The sequence below is a fragment of the Eucyclogobius newberryi genome, unplaced genomic scaffold, assembly GCF_026437365.1.
Source record: "Eucyclogobius newberryi isolate DKJ021-1_F unplaced genomic scaffold, fEucNew1.0.hap1 SCAF_2, whole genome shotgun sequence".
Lineage (NCBI taxonomy): Eukaryota > Metazoa > Chordata > Actinopteri > Gobiiformes > Gobiidae > Eucyclogobius > Eucyclogobius newberryi.
The window spans coordinates 43,064,836-43,083,794 of record NW_027315834.1 but is presented as its reverse complement, the minus strand read 5'-3'; the positions used below and the strand labels follow the sequence as shown (position 1 = coordinate 43,083,794).

Genomic DNA, 18,959 nt, shown 5'->3' with positions numbered 1-18,959 from the left:
AACAAATACGCTCGGAAAAGGTAACATTTTCTGTCCATTAATCTTGCCCAGTTGGGGCAGACGGGTGCGGGGTCTCAAATGCGCAGAAGCTGTGCCCCCCTCTCACCTTTGCGATAGATAAGCCGCGCGTCCGCATTCGGCGCACACGGCGGCACCTCCTTTAATCTGTTTTTAATGATCCTGTTCAGAGGGAGACCTTGGTCCCAGATGACAGCAAACTGTCGGCTCCACGGGCCTTTCCTGGTGTCCTCCCCCGGTGTGGGCCTCCAGGCCTCTAACGGCCGGTGCCGCTGAATTAGACCGCTTTCTTCTTCTTTCTCTTAATTTAATCTGGCTGTAAAGAAGGGAAGTGAGTGCAGGCGTATGAAGGCCTGGTTGGCCTTCAGCCCTGAGAAGGACAAAGTACATTTCTCATAATATTCTGGTTGGCCAAAAGACTTGGTGTGCATCCAAATGTGTGCAAATTCATGCATTCGTTTATTTCCAAACGAACGGTCGTCTTTGATGGTTTCCAAACAGCTCTTTGACATAAACAATTACGACACTCTTTTGTGCAATAATTGTCAATCATCCTCATGAAAATTGATAGAGTTTAAATGGACAGAATAATGGCGTAAATTGTTTTACAATAGGACTGTTAAGCTGGATGATGTGCTGTTCTTGACATGCCCGAGGCTTTACCAGATATACATAATGCCATAGGTTAAAGCATTAATAAGCAAATCAAATCCATGCGTTACCCCAATTCAATTCGTTTAATTCCTCTTTAATAAAGAGCGGCCCCGCCCCCCTGTCTCTGCCATTTACCTCGGATTTGTGCAGTGAATGCCATAAATGTAAATCAATCTAGATGAGAAAGAATCCTATTCACACAGCAGAGAAATTTCATCTGGGAACGGGAGACAAACGAAGGAGGGGCGCCCTCATAAAAAGCAGCTGTTTCGCAGTAATCTTTTTTCGTGCCCTGTCACTCACCTTTCCTTTTCACTATGGGCCTATCTGCGCAGCACAAGAACTCCGCGCCATTGTATTTGGTTGCCATATCTTCTTTCCCATTACACTGCTCCGTCCATATTCGACCAGAGAAAGAGAGCGCAAAACTTTCCCGTTTTTTCGGACAATCCCCTTGTAGTTGTAGGAGTGAAAAGGAGTGCATGGATGTCAAATTGCCCTCAAAACACCATGAAAGATTGATTTGCAGCACTTTTCAGGTCCCTGACATTACTTGGAGGGGAGTTGAATAGGAAACCTGTGAGCCGGGGATGGAATAAAGATGTCCTCTCTGCTGGAAAAGAAGGAAAACTGCCCATTTAGCCCCAGTCCATCAAGCCCAAAAAATAGGCAAGGGAGGAAAAAACGGAGCGGATTGAGACTATTGAGAAGAAAGGGGCCGTATACTCATCTAAACGTCGCCACAATACCAAGGGGCTCCGAACATCCATGAATATTAAACCGCTTACCTCAACAAGGGCCGCAAAAGTGAACCACGTCAAAACAGCTTTGCATTTTTTGCATGTGAACAATGCTGTAAAACACGAGGAGCTTGTTTCTATTCTTGTTATTCCCGCGCTAACTCTTTACAAAAAATAATATTACCACCACATGAATACGCAATGCCTGAGAAAAAATGAGCGAGGCACTCCCAGACTCATGACCCACTTCTGTCCAGAACATCGTTGTTTTATAAAACAAAACATGGTCAAATAATAACGTTGATGCAACATACCAATGAACTGCGCGTCCATTGAGTCTACAGGATTTATTTTGAGCAGTTCAAGGGTTGGTTGCATTAATTCCTAAGCCTGTATTTTTCTCAGCCAAATAATAGCAATTCTTGTTATTATTGTATTTTATTTATGGGCAATTTATTTGTATACACTATTTTCTTTTAGCTTTTAGGCCTCATCTTGTTACGGAAGCCTGCGTTGTGATCATAAACGTGTTATAAAGTAACTTAAGTTCCACTCCAAAGGCACTGGTCGCATTTTCAAGTGAAGTTTTGTCTTGGTTTTGTTCCTCAGAGTGGATTTAATCTGCGGAGCTCTGCAGCGGCGGCGGCGGCTGCTCCACACGGCGAGGGGTGTGTCATTAATAAGTAATTAGACAGGGGTCACACAGCCTCTTGTATAAAAGCGCCTCTTGCAGCTCAGGCGCACAGCTTTGCGCACAGACCGCGTGGAGAGAGAACGGCTCACATTCTCCGCGTTTGCTCCGTGTCCATCATTTGTCGTGTTCCTGGTGCATCATGGGCTCCGTGTTACCCGCAGACCCTTTGGCTATGAAGTCTGGATTTAAGTGTCCGAGCCGCTCTTTGTCAGACGTGATCACTTCGGACATCCTCCACAGTTTCCTGTACGGCAGGTGGAGGAACGTGCTCGGGGAGCACCTGGGCGAGGAGCGCAGCGGCAACAGCAGCAGCCCCAAAACCGCCTTCACTGCAGAGGTGCTCGCGCAGTCTTTCGCTGGAGGTAAACTTTCTGTTCTCTCACTGAAATATGAATGATTACTTTATTGTTCACATTTACAAATGTGTGTGAAATTACGGACGGGTGTTATATTGTGGCGTTTACATTTCTGTTGTGATAACACTTTAACACTCTTAGATAATGAACTGCAACAGCCCCCTTTATTATACACTAAAAGGAGAAATATAAAATTTACGTATTTATAAGAAAATAATTGTTGTATGTGACATAAACTTGCAAAATGTGTTTTCCGCATGGATAATAAATGTCAAATATCCACAGTTTGCGTCTGACTTGACGCAGTTATTGTTTATTTAAATGAATGTTTAAGACATGTTGCGCTCTAGTGCTTTAGTCCGTGCGGCTCCAGGCCTCGCGTCAGGGGTTTGTTAGAGGCGCTGATTGAAAGGCGCTTGGCATTAAATTAATTTGGTTAACTTTGTGCTTGACCTGGGAAAGTTTCCACTTAAACCACGCAGAGAGAAACGTTTCTATTCTTTAAGATGTCCTGGGTTTTTATCACGCATTCATCAATCTCCGGACAGTCTCTTTTCCCTCTCTTGGCAGCTATGGGGCTCCAGAGCCTTTCTCTTTCTCCCTCCTTAAAAGATTTGCTGTTCCTCACATAATGCACCGTGAAGGGTAAATCTAATGCTATTCATAGCATGTCAACCATCTAATCGCCTTTCCATTTTTTTGTTGCAGAAATTCCTGAGCCTTTTAAACAACTCCTGGTCTCATTCATTGCAGATTTATTGCTACAAAGTTCTTAAAAGGATAATGAATTTGGAATTAGCCGTTTCTTTTCCAGTAAACTTTAATGAATATCACATCTGAAGCATGACAAATTGTGGGACCCTAAGCAACAGAGGGCCATTTAACTTTTCTTCAGTTCATCCATTTAGTAGACTGACAGAAAAAAAATCTTTGATTCTGACTTTAAAGGGACTCAGTTTTTTTTCTTTCCCCTCCATTCTGCTGGGTATGAAAATGGTGCCCAATGGGTTTTTGTGCTCAACAAAACTTTCAATTCAACCACGTAATCGAATTTAACGGGGGATAATGTGTAGCTTAATATTTCGTGACTAAAATACGACCCAGTTCATTTAGTTTTTTCAGGGTTTCTGCAAGTGTATTTAATGAGAACTGTGAAGCAACTTTTACGCACCTTTGTTTTCTAGGTTAAAACGTGTATGGAATTCCACCGGTTTAACGGCTAAGTCCCTTTGTTACTCACACATTTACTCTTTATCCTTTCAGAAGTGCAGAAGTTGTCCAGCCTGGTGTTGCCCAGTGAGGTGATCATTGCTCAGAGCTCTATACCTGGAGAAGGCCTTGGCATTTTCTCAAAGACTTGGATCAAAGCTGGGACTGAGATGGGGCCCTTCACTGGCAGTGTGTTGTCACCTGAGCACGTGGACCTGCTCAAAAACAACAACCTCATGTGGGAGGTGAGAGTCTTCATCTCACTTTAACACAAGTCACATCATTATCATTCTGCAGCGGGAGTATTGAACAAGTGTCTGTTTACAGGTGTTTAATGATGATGGCACAGTGCGGTACTTCATAGACGCCAGTCAAGAGGATCACCGCAGCTGGATGACATACATCAAGTGCGCGCGAAACGAGCAGGAACAAAACCTGGAGGTGGTGCAGATTGGCAGCAGCATTTTCTATAAGGCAGTAGAGGTAAAAAAGTTACTGTTTTAGCTGAACATCACCACCATCTAGTGGTCATTTGAACAAAGTACATGCTTGTGACGTCTTCTATTGGATTTCATATTAATTAATCAGTTTTATTCTCCATCCCAGACAATTCCTCCAGACCAGGAGCTTCTTGTATGGTATGGAAATACCCACAACACATTCCTGGGGATCCCAGGTGTTCCAGGAATAGAAGAGGACCAACAGAAGAAAAGCAGAAATGGTGAGACATGGCTCTAGTCTTGCATGTAAATATGCAAATCAACAAGTGAAAGCACAGTCAAACTTATACTGCCCCATTGTTTCCCCCAGATGACCACCCATGTGACGGCTCCTCCTCCTGTTCTCCCTCCTCTGCGTCCACCACTGCTGGGCGCATGCGCTGTGTCATTTGTCATCGTGGGTTCAACTCGCGCAGCAACCTTCGCTCTCACATGCGCATCCACACTCTGGACAAGCCCTTTGTGTGTCGGTTCTGTAACCGGCGCTTCAGCCAGTCGTCCACTCTCCGTAACCACGTGCGCTTGCACACCGGGGAGAGGCCCTACAAGTGCCACGTGTGCCAAAGTGCTTACTCACAGCTCGCAGGCCTCAGGGCTCATCAGAAGAGTGCGCGCCACAAGCCAACGGTTTCATGCGCTGACGGCCCAACACAAGGGTCCCCCCCTCCTCCACAGATGACCCCCATGCCCCATCAGCACCAGATGCCCCTAGTGCACCACATCCCCACCATGGTGTTATGATAACATAAGGACAAATGACACAAACTGGAAAATGTTGCACTTTAGGTCAGTGGAGAATTTTGGGTCTGTTGCTTTAAATTGAATGATCATGTGATCACAATTCAATCAAAAACATGGGTTTGTCTGTTGTTTTTGTTATTGTTATCAACTTATTGCAGATGTATTAGTTTATGTCCAAGCCCTGCTGACTCAGGTGATCCAACTGTCAGACACCGACAGTTGTACTGAGTTGTACCTCACTGATTCAGGTGAGATGGAGCACTGTACACTGATATGGCCACTTTAATCTTGTACAGATATATTATACTACCGACAAGTATGTATTCCCAAAGTTATATACAAGCGAATGTAAATACATTTGTGCTTTCTTTTATTGCTAATAAATACAATGAATAGAATCATTAGTATGTTGTATTCATGAAACAGCCTTTGATGAAATGGTAAATGTTCACCTTCTATATGGAACATTTAGTTTATTAATCTTGCATCACAAGCACACATGTGAACAAATCCTCATCGTACATGAAGATTTGTTCACATCTAATTCCAAGCCTTATTTAATCAAGTTTTAACTTAAAAAATTAGGCAAAAGTTGAATTTTGACGCCAATCTTCAGTAATCTAGTTTCCAAAATCCCCTCTGTATATTTTGTTTCTGACATATCAACAAAATGAAGCAAGAAATTAAAAGTTGGCTATACACATTTTTTAGATTTATACATCCCAAATATGTATAATTTTTGTAATTTATACACATTAAATGGTTTGTATTAACGCAACATTATGAAAAACCTTTTCTGATGTGTTTCATGTATGTTCATTAACATGCACAATCCCAACCAAATAAATGTATAAATATAAATGTGAGAGAAGTTTCAAATTGATAGCTCTAATTTGAAGACTTTTAGATGTTTTCCGCTTCACCTGCAGTGTCTTGTTTTAACACATTCAGTGAATTGCCTTGCTCAAAGACACATCAGTGTGAAACATAGATTGCAGCAAACTTCCCCCGAAATAAACAAATATATCTTCAACATTGCAAACTGATTGAATTGTGTAGTAAATGTCCCATAAAAATAGATGTGTGAATGAATAAACTAAAACATATTACACACATTTATTGTACACTCTATAAGCCACTGCAGTACTTGTTAGTTCATCAGACATGATCCTACTTCCCAGTGGGAAGTTTTCAGAAAAGTCATCATTACAACAAGTGCAGTGAAGGTCACAATGGACCTGTTACTTGTTAGGCCCAGTTTTAAGAGGAGGATTGTTATTCTTCTCTTCATTGTTTGAGACGGTCCACACGTCTTGTCCTACAGGTGAGAGAGGAGTTTTGTTAATAACAGTTTTTGTTTTGTTTATAAGAGATCTTCTTTTAAGAGTGTTTTTTTTCTGAAACTTCCTATAAGTTATCTGTCCTTTCCCCCTGTATCTACTGCGTCATAACAACAAAATTTCCCCATGTGTGGACAATAAAGGATTATCTTATCTTTATACCTTTGCTCTGGGATAGTCATCCTGCTGATGGTTTAGTCCTTGACGAGCCACAGCAGCTAACTATCCAGTCGGCGACATGGTCCAGAGCTAAACAAGAGGCATTGTCTGCTTACATTGTAATGTCAAACACAAAACAGTTTTAAACTTCAGTAAAAAAAAAATGCTAGCTTAAAGATAAGATTAGGCTATGGTTATTATTATTTTAATACAGGATATATAGTCTAAGAAGTGTATTTCCCTTTAGAAAAAGTCCCATTGCTTACCAGAGAAGATTAGTCAAAGCATTGTCCCATGAACTTGAATATAAAATATTGTTGAATGTTGGTCCGCTTCAGCCTCTGTAATTCTGGCACTGCAGCTCCAGTGTCACAGCATTTATCCTGTGGGAGCAGTCTTGTTGCAGTTACCATGGAGCTATTTCAATAATTAACACACTTGAATATAAGATATATAAACACTGGGCTGTTGCCATAGGTCTGACGCATGTTTGTGGATATCTGTCTGCACTGTGAGCCTTCTCTGCATTGGCTCAGAATAAACTATGCACCCAAGTCAGATGTTAATGTTGAAATTACCCCTGAATTATAGGCTACATATAAACCTTCTTATGACAGTAAGGTTTAATTAAGATGGAGCAGGAATGCATTTTTGTGGGTATAATAACATGGACCTAATCACTTCAGGTATTGAATTGTGAATTGTCTTTTTGCACATTCAAGTGTCTAGATTGTGATTGTTGTGATGCAGAGGCATATCTATATTGCACTTTTAATAACAACAGGGGGAAAGAAATGTCCAGAAATGTCAAACCTGTTCACATATGATTCAAAAAAGACATCCGGATAAAAAGAAGTGAGTGGCAAATATATGATAATATTGACACATTGAAAATGTAAGAAAACTGTCAAAAATGATCTGATAATGAAAAAGATTGACTGATATAGATCTATGTTCTGAAATGCAGGTGCAAGACAAAAGGTTCTCTGGAGATGAGCCTTGTAACTGCCAGAGGTTTTGGTTAATGGTGTGTGATTTATCTGCAGGAGACAAAAAAGAGAAAAAATATCAATGTATTCAGCACTAATTGATAAACTGAAAGGTTGTCTAGTCTTTTAATTAATTTTATTTTGGAGTATTTGTATATGAAGTTCATGTTAACCCTGTAAATACTCAACATGGACATAGATATTAGCTTCTGACATTGATAAGCCCTCACACAAATAAGTACACCTGCTGTGTCTTGGTGTTCCAACACTGCCCTCTAGTGGTGTTTGTGATGATTGTTCGAGTCTGTTTGCAGTGTCTGTGTTGATTGTTTGTGTCTGTTTGCGGTGTCTGTGTTGATTGTTTGTGTCTGTTTGCAGTGTCTGTGTTGATTGTTTGTGTCTGTTTGCAGTGTCTGTGTTGATTGTTTGTGTCTGTTTGCAGTGTCTGTGATGATTGGTCGAGTCTGTTTGCAGTGTCTGTGTTGATTTCTTGAGTCTGTTTGCAGTGTCTGTGATGATTGGTTGAGTCTGTTTGCAGTGTCTGTGATGATTGGTTGAGTCCGTTTGCAGTATCTGTGTTGATTGTTCGAGTCTGTTTGCAGTGTCTGTGTTGATTTCTTGAGTCTGTTTGTAGTGTCTGTGTTGATTTGTTGAGTCTGTTTGCAGTGTCTGTGTTGATTGGTTGAGTCTGTTTGCAGTGTCTGTGATGATTGGTTGAGTCTGTTTGCAGTGTCTGTGATGATTGGTTGAGTCTGTTTGCAGCGTCTGTGTTGATTGGTTGAGTCTGTTTGCAGTGTCTGTGATGATTGGTTGAGTCTGTTTGCGGTGTCTGTGATGATTGTTCGAGTCTGTTTGCAGCGTCTGTGATGATTGGTTGAGTCTGTTTGCAGTGTCTGTGATGATTGGTTGAGTCTGTTTGCAGTGTCTGTGTTGATTGGTTGAGTCTGTTTGCAGTGTCTGTGATGATTGGTTGAGTCTGTTTGCAGTGTCTGTGTTGATTGGTTGAGTCTGTTTGCAGTGTCTGTGATGATTGGTTGAGTCTGTTTGCAGTGTCTGTGATGATTGGTTGAGTCTGTTTGCAGCGTCTGTGTTGATTGGTTGAGTCTGTTTGCAGTGTCTGTGTTGATTGGTTGAGTCTGTTTGCAGTGTCTGTGATGATTGGTTGAGTCTGTTTGCAGTGTCTGTGTTGATTGTTCGAGTCTGTTTGCAGTGTCTGTGTTGATTGGTTGAGTCTGTTTGCAGTGTCTGTGTTGATTGGTTGAGTCTGTTTGCAGTGTCTGTGATGATTGGTTGAGTCTGTTTGCAGTGTCTGTGTTGATTGGTTGAGTCTGTTTGCAGTGTCTGTGATGATTGGTTGAGTCTGTTTGCAGTGTCTGTGATGATTGGTTGAGTCTGTTTGCAGCGTCTGTGTTGATTGGTTGAGTCTGTTTGCAGTGTCTGTGTTGATTGGTTGAGTCTGTTTGCAGTGTCTGTGATGATTGGTTGAGTCTGTTTGCAGTGTCTGTGTTGATTGTTCGAGTCTGTTTGCAGTGTCTGTGTTGATTGGTTGAGTCTGTTTGCAGTGTCTGTGTTGATTGGTTGAGTCTGTTTGCAGTGTCTGTGATGATTGGTTGAGTCTGTTTGCAGTGTCTGTGTTGATTGGTTGAGTCTGTTTGCAGTGTCTGTGTTGATTGGTTGAGTCTGTTCGCATTGTCTGGTTTCAGTCCTATTTACAGGAGCGCAAACAATCAGTGAAGACAAACGACACTATCTCCAAACCCGCAATTATCACTTGCGGTGTGCCTCAAGGCCCGATCCTTGGGCCCTTACTCTTTCTCATTTACATAAATTATGTACCTTCAGCCGTCCGATGCAAGCTCCTCTTGTACGCGGACCACTCTGCCCTAATTGTTGCTGGTAGCGACCCCATGGAAATTCAACGCCAACTGTCCGTGGAACTTGAATCAATCAGAGAATGGCTGATTGATAATAAGTTATCATTATATCTAGGAAACACTGAGTCAATACTCTTCGGTTTGAAGAGGAAACTCAGTAAATATAGTTCCATTGAGGTACAATGCGCTGGTAATACATTGGCTTGTCGTACCAATGTAAAATACCTGGGGGTCGAATTAGATCAATATCTTACTGGAGAAGGAAATGCAGATCAAATAATTAGCAAATCCAATGCAAGGTTAAAATTTCTCTATAGGCAGACTCGTAATGTCAACTCGGAGACAAAAAAAAAGTTAGTGTCGGCCTTAATTCAATGTCATTTTGACTACGCCAGTGCATCATGGTACTCCGGATTAACAAAGACATACAAATCTAGGTTACAATGTACACAAAACAAAGTAATTTGGTTTCTTTTAAATGCACCTGCCAGAACTCATATTGGTGCTTCGGAATTTGAGATGGTCAATATGTTACCGGTTGAACTACGTGTACAACAACTAAAATGAAATATTTTTCATAACATTCTTAATGGTAATGCTCCAAATTATTTATCAAATAATATTCACTGTACACGTAGCCAGCATAACATCAACACGTTCCAGCACATCATCTCTTCAGATTCCACATGTAAAATCGTTTGGCAAATCCACTTTTTTATACACTGGAATAAAAGCCTGGAATCAATGACTTAGTCATGTACAGAATGCTCAAAATAAGTCTCTTTTTAAATCTCTAGTCAAAACCTTTTTATTTGAATGTCTAAATAGCCAAGAATCAAACTTGTATGTATTTTATTAACATGTTTTACATTTCCTTTTTACTTATTATACAAGGACCACAATGGAAATGAGTGCTTGCGCTTTTTTGTGTTATCCTGGCTTTTTAAATTGTATTTACATGTGATTTTATATATATATATATATATATGTTTACAACCATTTGTTTATGCTATGTTTATGTATTACATGTTCATGCACTTTATGGCAAATAAATCAAATCAAATCAAAATTGTTCGAGTCTGTTTGCAGTGTCTGTGTTGATTGGTCGAGTCTGTTTGCAGTGTCTGTGTTGATTGGTCGAGTCTGTTTGCAGTGTCTGTGTTGATTGGTCGAGTCTGTTTGCAGTGTCTGTGTTGATTGGTCGAGTCTGTTTGCAGTGTCTGTGTTGATTGGTTGAGTCTGTTTGCAGTGTCTGTGTTGATTGGTCGAGTCTGCGCATCGATAACTCTGTTTTCCTCTGGTTGAGTCTGGCGTCTCCTGCAGATTGTTGTTCTTCTGAAGCTAGTAGCTCTTTGCGCTTTTCTACTTTCTCTATCCAGCAGGTAAGCAATCGTGTTTATCCTCCACCAACAAACGTGACAATGTTTTTTTCAGCACAGGCCAGACTTTATAAAGGAGATGTTGCTGCTACAGACGGACACACGTTGTCAGTGAACACGATCGCGTTGCCCGAGCAGATAAACTGGCTACAGTGATCATAGTTAGCCTGATGTGACATTTGCAAAAACAATGGCGTAGAAAATGCTCCTTTATTCCACTCACGATTCACCCGTGAGCTTCATCGGTCCGTGTCGCGACGCCTCGGCGAGGGTTTGACACAGGACGGACTTAAATATAACACAACTCTAGCATTTCAGTACGCACAACGCAAACGTGTCCATGTAAGGTCATCCTGCTTAATCACGCAGAGCTAACGTCTTTCATACAATTTGAACCGTCTTCATGAGCATCTTAAGCCTAATGGAAATGGGGCAGTACTTAATTCGTCAATTTTAACTTAAAAAGTGTCCTCTGGTGAACGGTCATTCGCCCTTCACGTGGTCTCGTTGTGGTTTAGTTCAGGGGTACAGGCAGGGCCCCCCAAAAGACACCCGTTATTTCCTTTACTCAAAAAGAATAAAGTAGAACGAGCCTTCTCCTGGATAACTGCTGCATGGTTGATGATCTTTCAGCTGCGACGTGATATTCAAACAAACTGATCTCATTTCTGAAACAACCGTGTGGAAAGACAAATCCCGTGGTCATGGAAAAGATGTCCGTGTGTTTGAGAAGGGTCAAATCATTGGCATCAAGCAGTGAAAAACCTAAAGGAGAAGCAGAAATGAATGTCACATCATCAATACAAGATCAACTGGTGAAATATAATTCAACACTGGATGAAATAAAATAAAAAAAACATTTAATAGAAGGTTATTGCAAATGTGTGTAATCAAAGCTAAAGGCGGTCAGACGAGTATGAGCCCCTTTTTAAAAAGAAATTTGGGTGGGCAGTGTACCGTATGTTACCTTCAACAATCAGAGTTTATATGATACACTATATTTTATTATGCCCTTATTATCAGAATACACATGAATAATGTCAGTAGTGCTATATTGTATTACTGTATTATTTTCGTAAGGTCCTCCTGAATGTCCTTCTCAAGGATCTCTTTTTTTAATTTAGGTTTTTTTGAGCAATGTGGTCAATGGTATTTCAGTGTGGTCCCCAGTCCAATATACCGGTTTGTTAAATGTGTTGTTGTTCCTTGTGTGTGACTCTGGTCCAAAGGATGTTACAATGGAGTATAGCCCACTGTTGCCGGACAGCCTGGTGTTAGAGATCTTCCTGCGTCTGCCTCATGATGCTGTGCTCAGAGCAGGCTTGACATGTTGCCAGTGGTTGGCTGTGTCCCGAGATGAGTTCCTGTGGAGAGAGCTTTTTTACAGCTACTACCGCATCCCGCGCGCTGTGCCCAGACACCCAGGTACGGCTTTTAAATGAAGCACATGACATTTACCTGTCACAACTGATAACACTATAAAGAAGCTATTTTCATTCTATAAAAAAAAGCCTTCAGTTTTTCAGGTTTTTGTGTTTACGTTGCATTCATGTTATCTTTTTAACTCTGTACTTTGGGATGTCAAGATTATTCATTTTTGTTAAATGCGTTGTACTATAATTGGTTTTGTCTCTGTCTGCTAGGAAAACTAAACCATTAATGATAATATTATAAAAAAAAAAAAAAGATAACTCAGTTCAATCGATAATCGTGATTATTCAGGTCACAATATAATGGTAAGAAAGCAAAAGTCATAATTGTGGCAACCATGGCTAATTTCAGTTCCATCTATTCTCCAAAAACATCGAGCTACATGTAAAGATTTTTTTTTTTTACTGTTTATGTGACGATATCACAACATTTTCATTCAGAAGTTTGATTTCATGAACTTTGACTTGTGAAAGAAAGCTAATGATTGAGGGTTTGGCGCCAACAATCTTGAATAATCATGAAACTGTGATAACATTTTTTGACATCCATACTTTTATTGTTTGCAGCACTAATATTTAGTTGATATTGATACATTTATGTGTTACATCAAAATTGTATGCTCTTCATCTGCGATTAATTGCTCTTTCAATTGTATTTAAACTCTTACTGTTGTTGCAAAAGCTCAAACGCCCCTCCTGACCTTTGTTGACAGCGGCCGTGTCCTGGTACAGAGAGTTCAGGCGTCTGTTTGACTGTATTCCCTGCGTGGAGGTTCAGACTCTCAGACAACACACTGACCAAGTCCTGCACCTGGCCTTTTCCCACAGAGGCCACCGCTTCTCCTCCTGCTCCAAAGACTGCACCGTGAAGGTAGAACGCTGAATGCGTGAAAAGCGAATGCTCATTTGGCAGTAAATGCAGCTGTAGGTCGTTTAGTCGGTCGTCTAACATTGATAAGAGCAACGTTCTGCAAAAAGAGATTGTTTAATGCCGTGGTTCACAACCTTTTTCAGTGGCGACCCCCAAAATAACAACCGTTGGCATTTGCGACCCAAAAAAGATAAAATGAGTAATGATGTACTAGTTAGCTCTATTAAACGCTGTTAAAAAGTGGGTTCCTGAGGGGGACATGAACGCAGCATTAGTCGAGTTTGTACCCTTTTTACAGTGTGGTTGTTAGGCAACGGCTGTGGAGTCACCTGTCACATCTGCTGCTCATGCCAAACCAGGAAGTAATGTTATCAACTTCACCAAAATGATCAAACTGGGGAAAAATGTGAATTTGTTTTAGTAAAACCCATAAACAGAATTATGTTCCTTGTCATATGCACTTTAATAGCTTTGAGACGACAATCCCTTTTAGTCGATTAATCAATCAGCAGTTTTAGACGCCCTAAACCTTCTTTAGTCATCCACAGGCCTAATGATCGTGTTCTCCCTCAACAGTTGTGGGACACAGAACGACCAGATGGCAACATTTCCTTGGTGCACAGTTCTAGTATGCGGCCGTTTAACTGGGGCTACACACAGTTCTCCCAGTTCAACGCAGACGACACACTGCTGTTGGTGTCTGGAGTGTATCTGGGCCCACATCATTCCTCCTCAGGGGAGATAGCGGTCATCAGTTTGGGTAGGAAACTCATGTCATCAACATCACAATGATATGCCAACCTTTCTGTACTTTACCAGCCTTTCTTTACCGTTTTATTACAGAGAACTATACATTGTTGTCAAGAGTGAGGAACAAACCATATGATGTATTCGGCTGTTGGCTGAATGAAACTCATCTAATCTCCGGAAACCTGCACTGGATTGGGAACACGACATCCTGTTCGGTCCTCTGGCTAAATAAAGCTTTCCAGGTAAAAACACTGATGATGTTTACCTTTAAACATGGTACCAAAAGTAGTGCCTGGAGAAATAAAAATGTGCCATGAACTGAAATAAATAAACAAAAGTTGAAATATTTTCAGCATGTTAAAGCTATCCAATTTTAAAAAATATATATCTATTGGTTTTGACAAATTTGACAAGGTTTTTCAAAGTGTTATTACATCATACTGATCTCACTGTAGTTGACTAAATATAGGAACTCTTGTCTGTGCAACACTATGCAGGCCTTAGTTCTTTGGTCTATTTTGTGATTAACTGATTTTGTGAGTTTGAATTTACCACAGAAAACAACATTATCAGTGACACAAATATGCCAACAATTACACAATCAAGGACTTGTTAAACAAAGATAAGCCATTTAGTCTTCCTTCTCACCAAACTCCACTTCTGTTTACCCCCAACACTGCACACGGCCTTTACCCCCAGGCCAAGATCATTTTCACTGGAATCAGTCGTGACTTCTCAGAAGAGCTGCTGACAACACTGTAGAATACTGTCCTCAACCACATGGCTCTGACATGACAAACGCATACATTTAAAGCTCCAAGCTGCTGTTAAAATAATTCAAACAAAATAAATAATTATAATAGAAGTCTATGGGACCAAAAATGTAAAAAACAGTATTAACAATTATGTGCACGATATATAATGGAGACAAATTGACAGAATTGGACAGTTTAAACTCCAAATAAAACACTGATCCTGGCCAAATTTAGTAAATACATCATTGACAATGACAAAATGATTGAATGGTAGCTAGGGATGCATAAATGTTTATATCCCAGTATTGTAAGCAGCAGTTGAGGCCATCATAAATGTGTATTAAAACTAAATATACTGTGGAAACACTGGCTCTTCTGCCACCACAAACCAGGACGTAACGACGGCGGTTTGTCTCCATTTTGAAGGATATCGAGTCGGAGAACGTAAACGTGGTGAAGCGCCTCTTTAAGATTCAGAACGTCAACGCCAGCACCATCCGCACTGTGATGGTGGCCCACTGCCGTCGCCATGACAACCCCGACCTGCTGCTGGACTACGACGCCCAGTCTGAGGCCCGGCGAAAGAGGGGCCATGAGCCGCCGCACCAGCCGCTCCTGTTTGACCTCGGGACGTCGGGCAGCGAGGACGAGGAGGAGGGGGGCGGCAAAGAGGAGTGTGGCAGGGGTTTCTCGTCGCCGCGCCACACTCTGCCCACTTACTCGGGTCTGGAGCACGTCATGCAGGTGAAGGCACGCTGCGGCACTTCTTAAGTCTACTGTTCCAGGAGTTCAATAGCCGTGTCGTTCTGTCTTCTAAATCGATCCCGTCAGGGCCCAGTGCGATTCAGTCGTTTCAGATTTAACACCGACAAATTTGACATTTCCTTTTTTGTGTGTTAAATGGAAATGATTAAAAGTATGTCTTGTTTATGTTCAGGAAATCAAAATTGGTAGCCATTTTTATTTGTTCATTTTTATTTGTTTTTAGCGAGGCATAATAAAAATGAATAAAAATGCTGATCTGTCAGTATGAGGACTTGCAAATGTAACACTTAAGGACAAAAGGCGAAACAGAATAAAATCTAAAATTGAGATCAATCACTATAAGGACGAACAAACTGTGACCGTTGCCTAAAGTTGATAACCATTTCAAACAAAATGGTGTATCTATAGAAAGGAAAAAAATCCTCAGATTGTTGAAAACCATAAATATGAATGAATATATGAAACTACACAGCATCATGACTATTGTATAATGTCAAATTGGGCCATAACTCCACTTGCCACATCTGATATTTTATGTCGTTTCATGTCTTGTTTTCAGAGTTGTAAAAACGTTGGCCAAAGGGAGCTCCAGATTGAGACCCATGTGGCTAAGATGATGGGCCGAGCTCACACGAAGGCGCCCGAGTCGAGCCTCATCGATCACTGTGATTCTAGTGACGGAGAAGACAAAACGTATCTGCTGTTCACAACTGGCAGTCTTACGTATTCCCCGCACCAGATTGGTAAGAGCGATTACTAAAGCTACAACTGACGGAGAACGTTTTGAACCGTGTCTGGTGTTTTAAAATGATGAATATAGAGTGAAGCCAACAACTAGCATGATCCAAGCCTGTGGAATCCCTCATGTGTTCAGGAGTGTTCCATTGTAGAAAAATATTTGTTTTGTTCTACAACGGGCACGATTGTCTCAAATTGGGGAATGGCAAAACATAATCCCTCTGTGATGTCATCAACAAGCGACACAGGGATGATTTACATGCAACTTTTCTGACATTTTAAACTATGATTTAACAAAATAAAGGCATTATCAGGTGTTATTATTGTGTAATTTATGTGGATTTTGGTCCTAGTTTACAGCATGGTTGCTAGGTAACAGTTAAGGAAGTACCTCTACTTACATCCAACCAGGAAGTAACGTTATAAACTTAACAAAAATTGTCAAACTGCGGAAGAACAGGCAAAATCTTTAGTCAAATCTTAAATATAATCATGTTCATTATGTGTTAATGACATGTGTAGTCTAACATCACGTCATAAGCACTTTAGGGTGACAGAGAAGGCCGTTGTGACAAGGTGAAACACGACAAGAGGGTGTTCGTCTTCACACAATCACACGCGCTTAGTGTCTGGAGTCGTTTGTGAGCGAAATATTGTGAAATTACTCAAATGAATGTTTTTGTGTTGTGCCTTTGCAGGTATAAAACTCATCAAGCCTGACCAAATGACCACATCCGGCCCTGTTCTGGGGGAGGAGCGCAGTACTGACGAGTTTTTTGATTCTCTGGACCACGTTATTGACATTCACGGTCACATTATTGGAATGGGCCTTTCCCCAGACCACAGGTTAGGGGCACGAGGCAGTCTTTGCTCTGACTGTGTTACTCGGGAAATGGTGTAACTTGTTCAATTTCCCCCCTCCACAGATATCTGTACGTTAACAGCAGAGCTTGGCCGGCTGGATGTGTCATCTCGGACCCCATGTTGCCGCCTCCAATCGCAGAAGAAATAGACCTCCATGTCATTGATCTGAAGAATCTCAGAGAGGAAAGAAGGAGCTTACGTGCGCACAGAGCCTTCACTCCCAACGACGAGTGCTTCTTCATTTTCCTGGATGTCAGTAGAGACTTTGTTGCCAGGTAAGTTACGTTTGCCTGGTTTCGACACTGGGAAATGTCCAATTGGCTTTCTTCTACCGAAAACGTACGGTAAATTACCCATAGTTATCAGACAAATGTGAAATGTCTGTCAAATAATTACCTTGTACCCTTATTTGAAAGTTTATAACATAACTTTCGATCAGCCATTTTGTAACAATATACTCGTACTTCAAAACGACATTCCCGATTAATTGTCTAAAGCTCAATATATTCCCCACCCTTAAGTGAGTGACGACTATAATGTCTTGAAACTAGAAGACTTTTTGCAAATCTTTGATAAAAATAGTTCTTTCCCTTTAAATCTAATTTCAATAGAATCTTAAAAGCTAAGTACTAACTAAGATTGCTTTTTTCAAAACTTCTATGCTACAAACAGAGAGCGTGGATGGATAACACTACAACATAAAACTTCTGATCACCTCTTTATGGTTAAGGCACATTCACCACATATAAACCTGGACTGAAGCTTGAACTAGACCAGAATTAAGCCTTCATCCCCCACATCCTTGTCTTGCAGAACACAAAACTAAAATGGAACAAATGGCATCCTCATTTTCATTGATGTGTTCTGCTTTGTCGTGTTATTATGTGTATGTTTTGTTGCATTTGTCAAGCATCAGCTCAATTTCGGATTAAAAAACGAATGTGAACGCACCCTAAACAGACCTGTAAACCCCCCCCACATAACCGTCTCATCTTTGGCTCGTAGTGGCGCCGAGGACAAACACGGTTACATCTGGGACCGCCACTACAACATCTGCCTCGCCCGATTGGCGCACGACGACGTGGTCAACTCCGTGGCCTTCAGCCCGGCCGACCAGGAGCTGCTGCTGTCGGCCAGCGACGACTCCACCATCAAAGTGTGGCGCTCCCCCCGCATGGTCCGCCTGGCTCAGACTCCGGCTCGCCCGCACAAACCTCGGAGCCTGCTCACGTCGTGGCTCAGCCGTGGCAAGAACTCCACCCCGGGAAGTAGCGTCAATGGGAAATCTTGAAAAAACCAAACGGAGGCAAGACTCGGATTGCATTCTACTGTAAAAGAGGGTTCTCGTTTAATTTATATAGTGTGGTGAACGCTAAATTCATTTGTATTGTGTGTTGAAGTCACTGATGGAGGGCTTGGAATGCCAGCAGAGGGCAGCAGTCGCCATAAATGCAAAGTAACAGCAGGACTGAGTGAGTCTGAAGCTGCAAACCTGGTGGAAAAGGAAGCGTGCCTCTGATTGGCTTGTACCAACCTTTTCCCCGACCTTAACCATTTCCAGCCAATGCCTAACCTGACTCCGAGAAGAAGTGCAGCCAATCAGAGGCCGCGCATCCTGTAGAAAAATATTTTTTGTGTCCCGGAGTTGCACCCAAGGGACTCTTCTTCTTGGCGGTTCTCAGGCTCCCCTTAACGTCCCACTTTCAAAATGAATTATTATTTTGTAGAAATATGTTAAAGGAATAATAGAGGATTTTTTGCAGAGTTGAGAACTCAAGCGACTGCGCACACTCACCCCCACCTTCCTGTTGTTTCCAAGAGGCCGCCTCCCATCTAACAGCCCCACTGCTACGCGTGCGTTTGTTTATTAGTGCGACGGATCGCATCGCATCGCTCGTCTCTGTGCATTTACGTCTCTTCTGAGCTCGAACAGTCTTTCTATGTCGTCATAACAACCATGCATGCACAGCCAGGGAAACGTGCTGCTATCCTGGGAACAAGCCAGAACGAGGCTGCAGGTGTGCAGTAGCACGCAGGGAATGATTGACATGTGGGAGAGCTACTTGGCTGTCCACGCCACGAGGAAATAAGATTCAGATTGCTCGCCAAAAATCCTCTATTATTCCTTTAATC

The 18,959-nt window shown here is 41.6% G+C and overlaps 2 protein-coding genes and 1 long non-coding RNA gene across 3 annotated transcripts; 2 read left to right on the top strand and 1 right to left on the bottom strand.

Annotated features, from left to right (window-relative positions):
• Nucleotides 1–2,171: 2,171 nt before the first annotated feature.
• On the top strand, nucleotides 2,172–5,310 carry LOC140366902 (PR domain zinc finger protein 12-like). The gene is made up of 5 exons (XM_072453107.1): nucleotides 2,172–2,468; nucleotides 3,726–3,916; nucleotides 3,999–4,154; nucleotides 4,278–4,392; nucleotides 4,482–5,310. Exons 1-5 carry the CDS (start codon nucleotides 2,246–2,248, stop codon nucleotides 4,910–4,912), a joined length of 1,116 nt encoding a protein of 371 aa, XP_072309208.1. The 5' UTR covers nucleotides 2,172–2,245; the 3' UTR covers nucleotides 4,913–5,310.
• A 715-nt stretch (nucleotides 5,311–6,025) lies between these two features.
• LOC140368026 (uncharacterized) lies at nucleotides 6,026–6,761 on the bottom strand. Its single transcript, XR_011928143.1, has 3 exons — nucleotides 6,678–6,761; nucleotides 6,415–6,501; nucleotides 6,026–6,230 (listed from the first exon to the last, which is right to left on the bottom strand). It is a non-coding gene; the product is annotated as an uncharacterized lncRNA (long non-coding RNA).
• Nucleotides 6,762–10,553: 3,792 nt separating this feature from the next.
• On the top strand, nucleotides 10,554–18,127 carry fbxw5 (F-box and WD repeat domain containing 5). The gene is made up of 10 exons (XM_072453104.1): nucleotides 10,554–10,656; nucleotides 11,883–12,078; nucleotides 12,797–12,954; nucleotides 13,531–13,714; nucleotides 13,798–13,946; nucleotides 14,886–15,203; nucleotides 15,784–15,967; nucleotides 16,661–16,808; nucleotides 16,889–17,101; nucleotides 17,832–18,127. The coding sequence occupies exons 2-10, from the start codon at nucleotides 11,892–11,894 to the stop codon at nucleotides 18,115–18,117; spliced, it is 1,827 nt and encodes a 608-aa protein (XP_072309205.1). The 5' UTR covers nucleotides 10,554–10,656; nucleotides 11,883–11,891; the 3' UTR covers nucleotides 18,118–18,127.
• Nucleotides 18,128–18,959: the final 832 nt, after the last annotated feature.

Excerpts from the sequence above, each read along its gene's own strand:
- fbxw5 (XM_072453104.1), top strand. The coding sequence starts at position 11,892 with ATGGAGTATAGCCCACTGTTGCCGGACAGCCTGGTGTTAGAGATCTTC. Across the intron at positions 12,955-13,530 it reads CCAAAGACTGCACCGTGAAG|TTGTGGGACACAGAACGACC; the intron begins GTAGAACGCTGA and ends CTCCCTCAACAG. Across the intron at positions 16,809-16,888 it reads GGCCTTTCCCCAGACCACAG|ATATCTGTACGTTAACAGCA; the intron begins GTTAGGGGCACG and ends CCCCCTCCACAG.
- LOC140366902 (XM_072453107.1), top strand. The coding sequence starts at position 2,246 with ATGGGCTCCGTGTTACCCGCAGACCCTTTGGCTATGAAGTCTGGATTT. Across the intron at positions 3,917-3,998 it reads ACAACAACCTCATGTGGGAG|GTGTTTAATGATGATGGCAC; the intron begins GTGAGAGTCTTC and ends GTCTGTTTACAG. Across the intron at positions 4,155-4,277 it reads TTTTCTATAAGGCAGTAGAG|ACAATTCCTCCAGACCAGGA; the intron begins GTAAAAAAGTTA and ends TCTCCATCCCAG.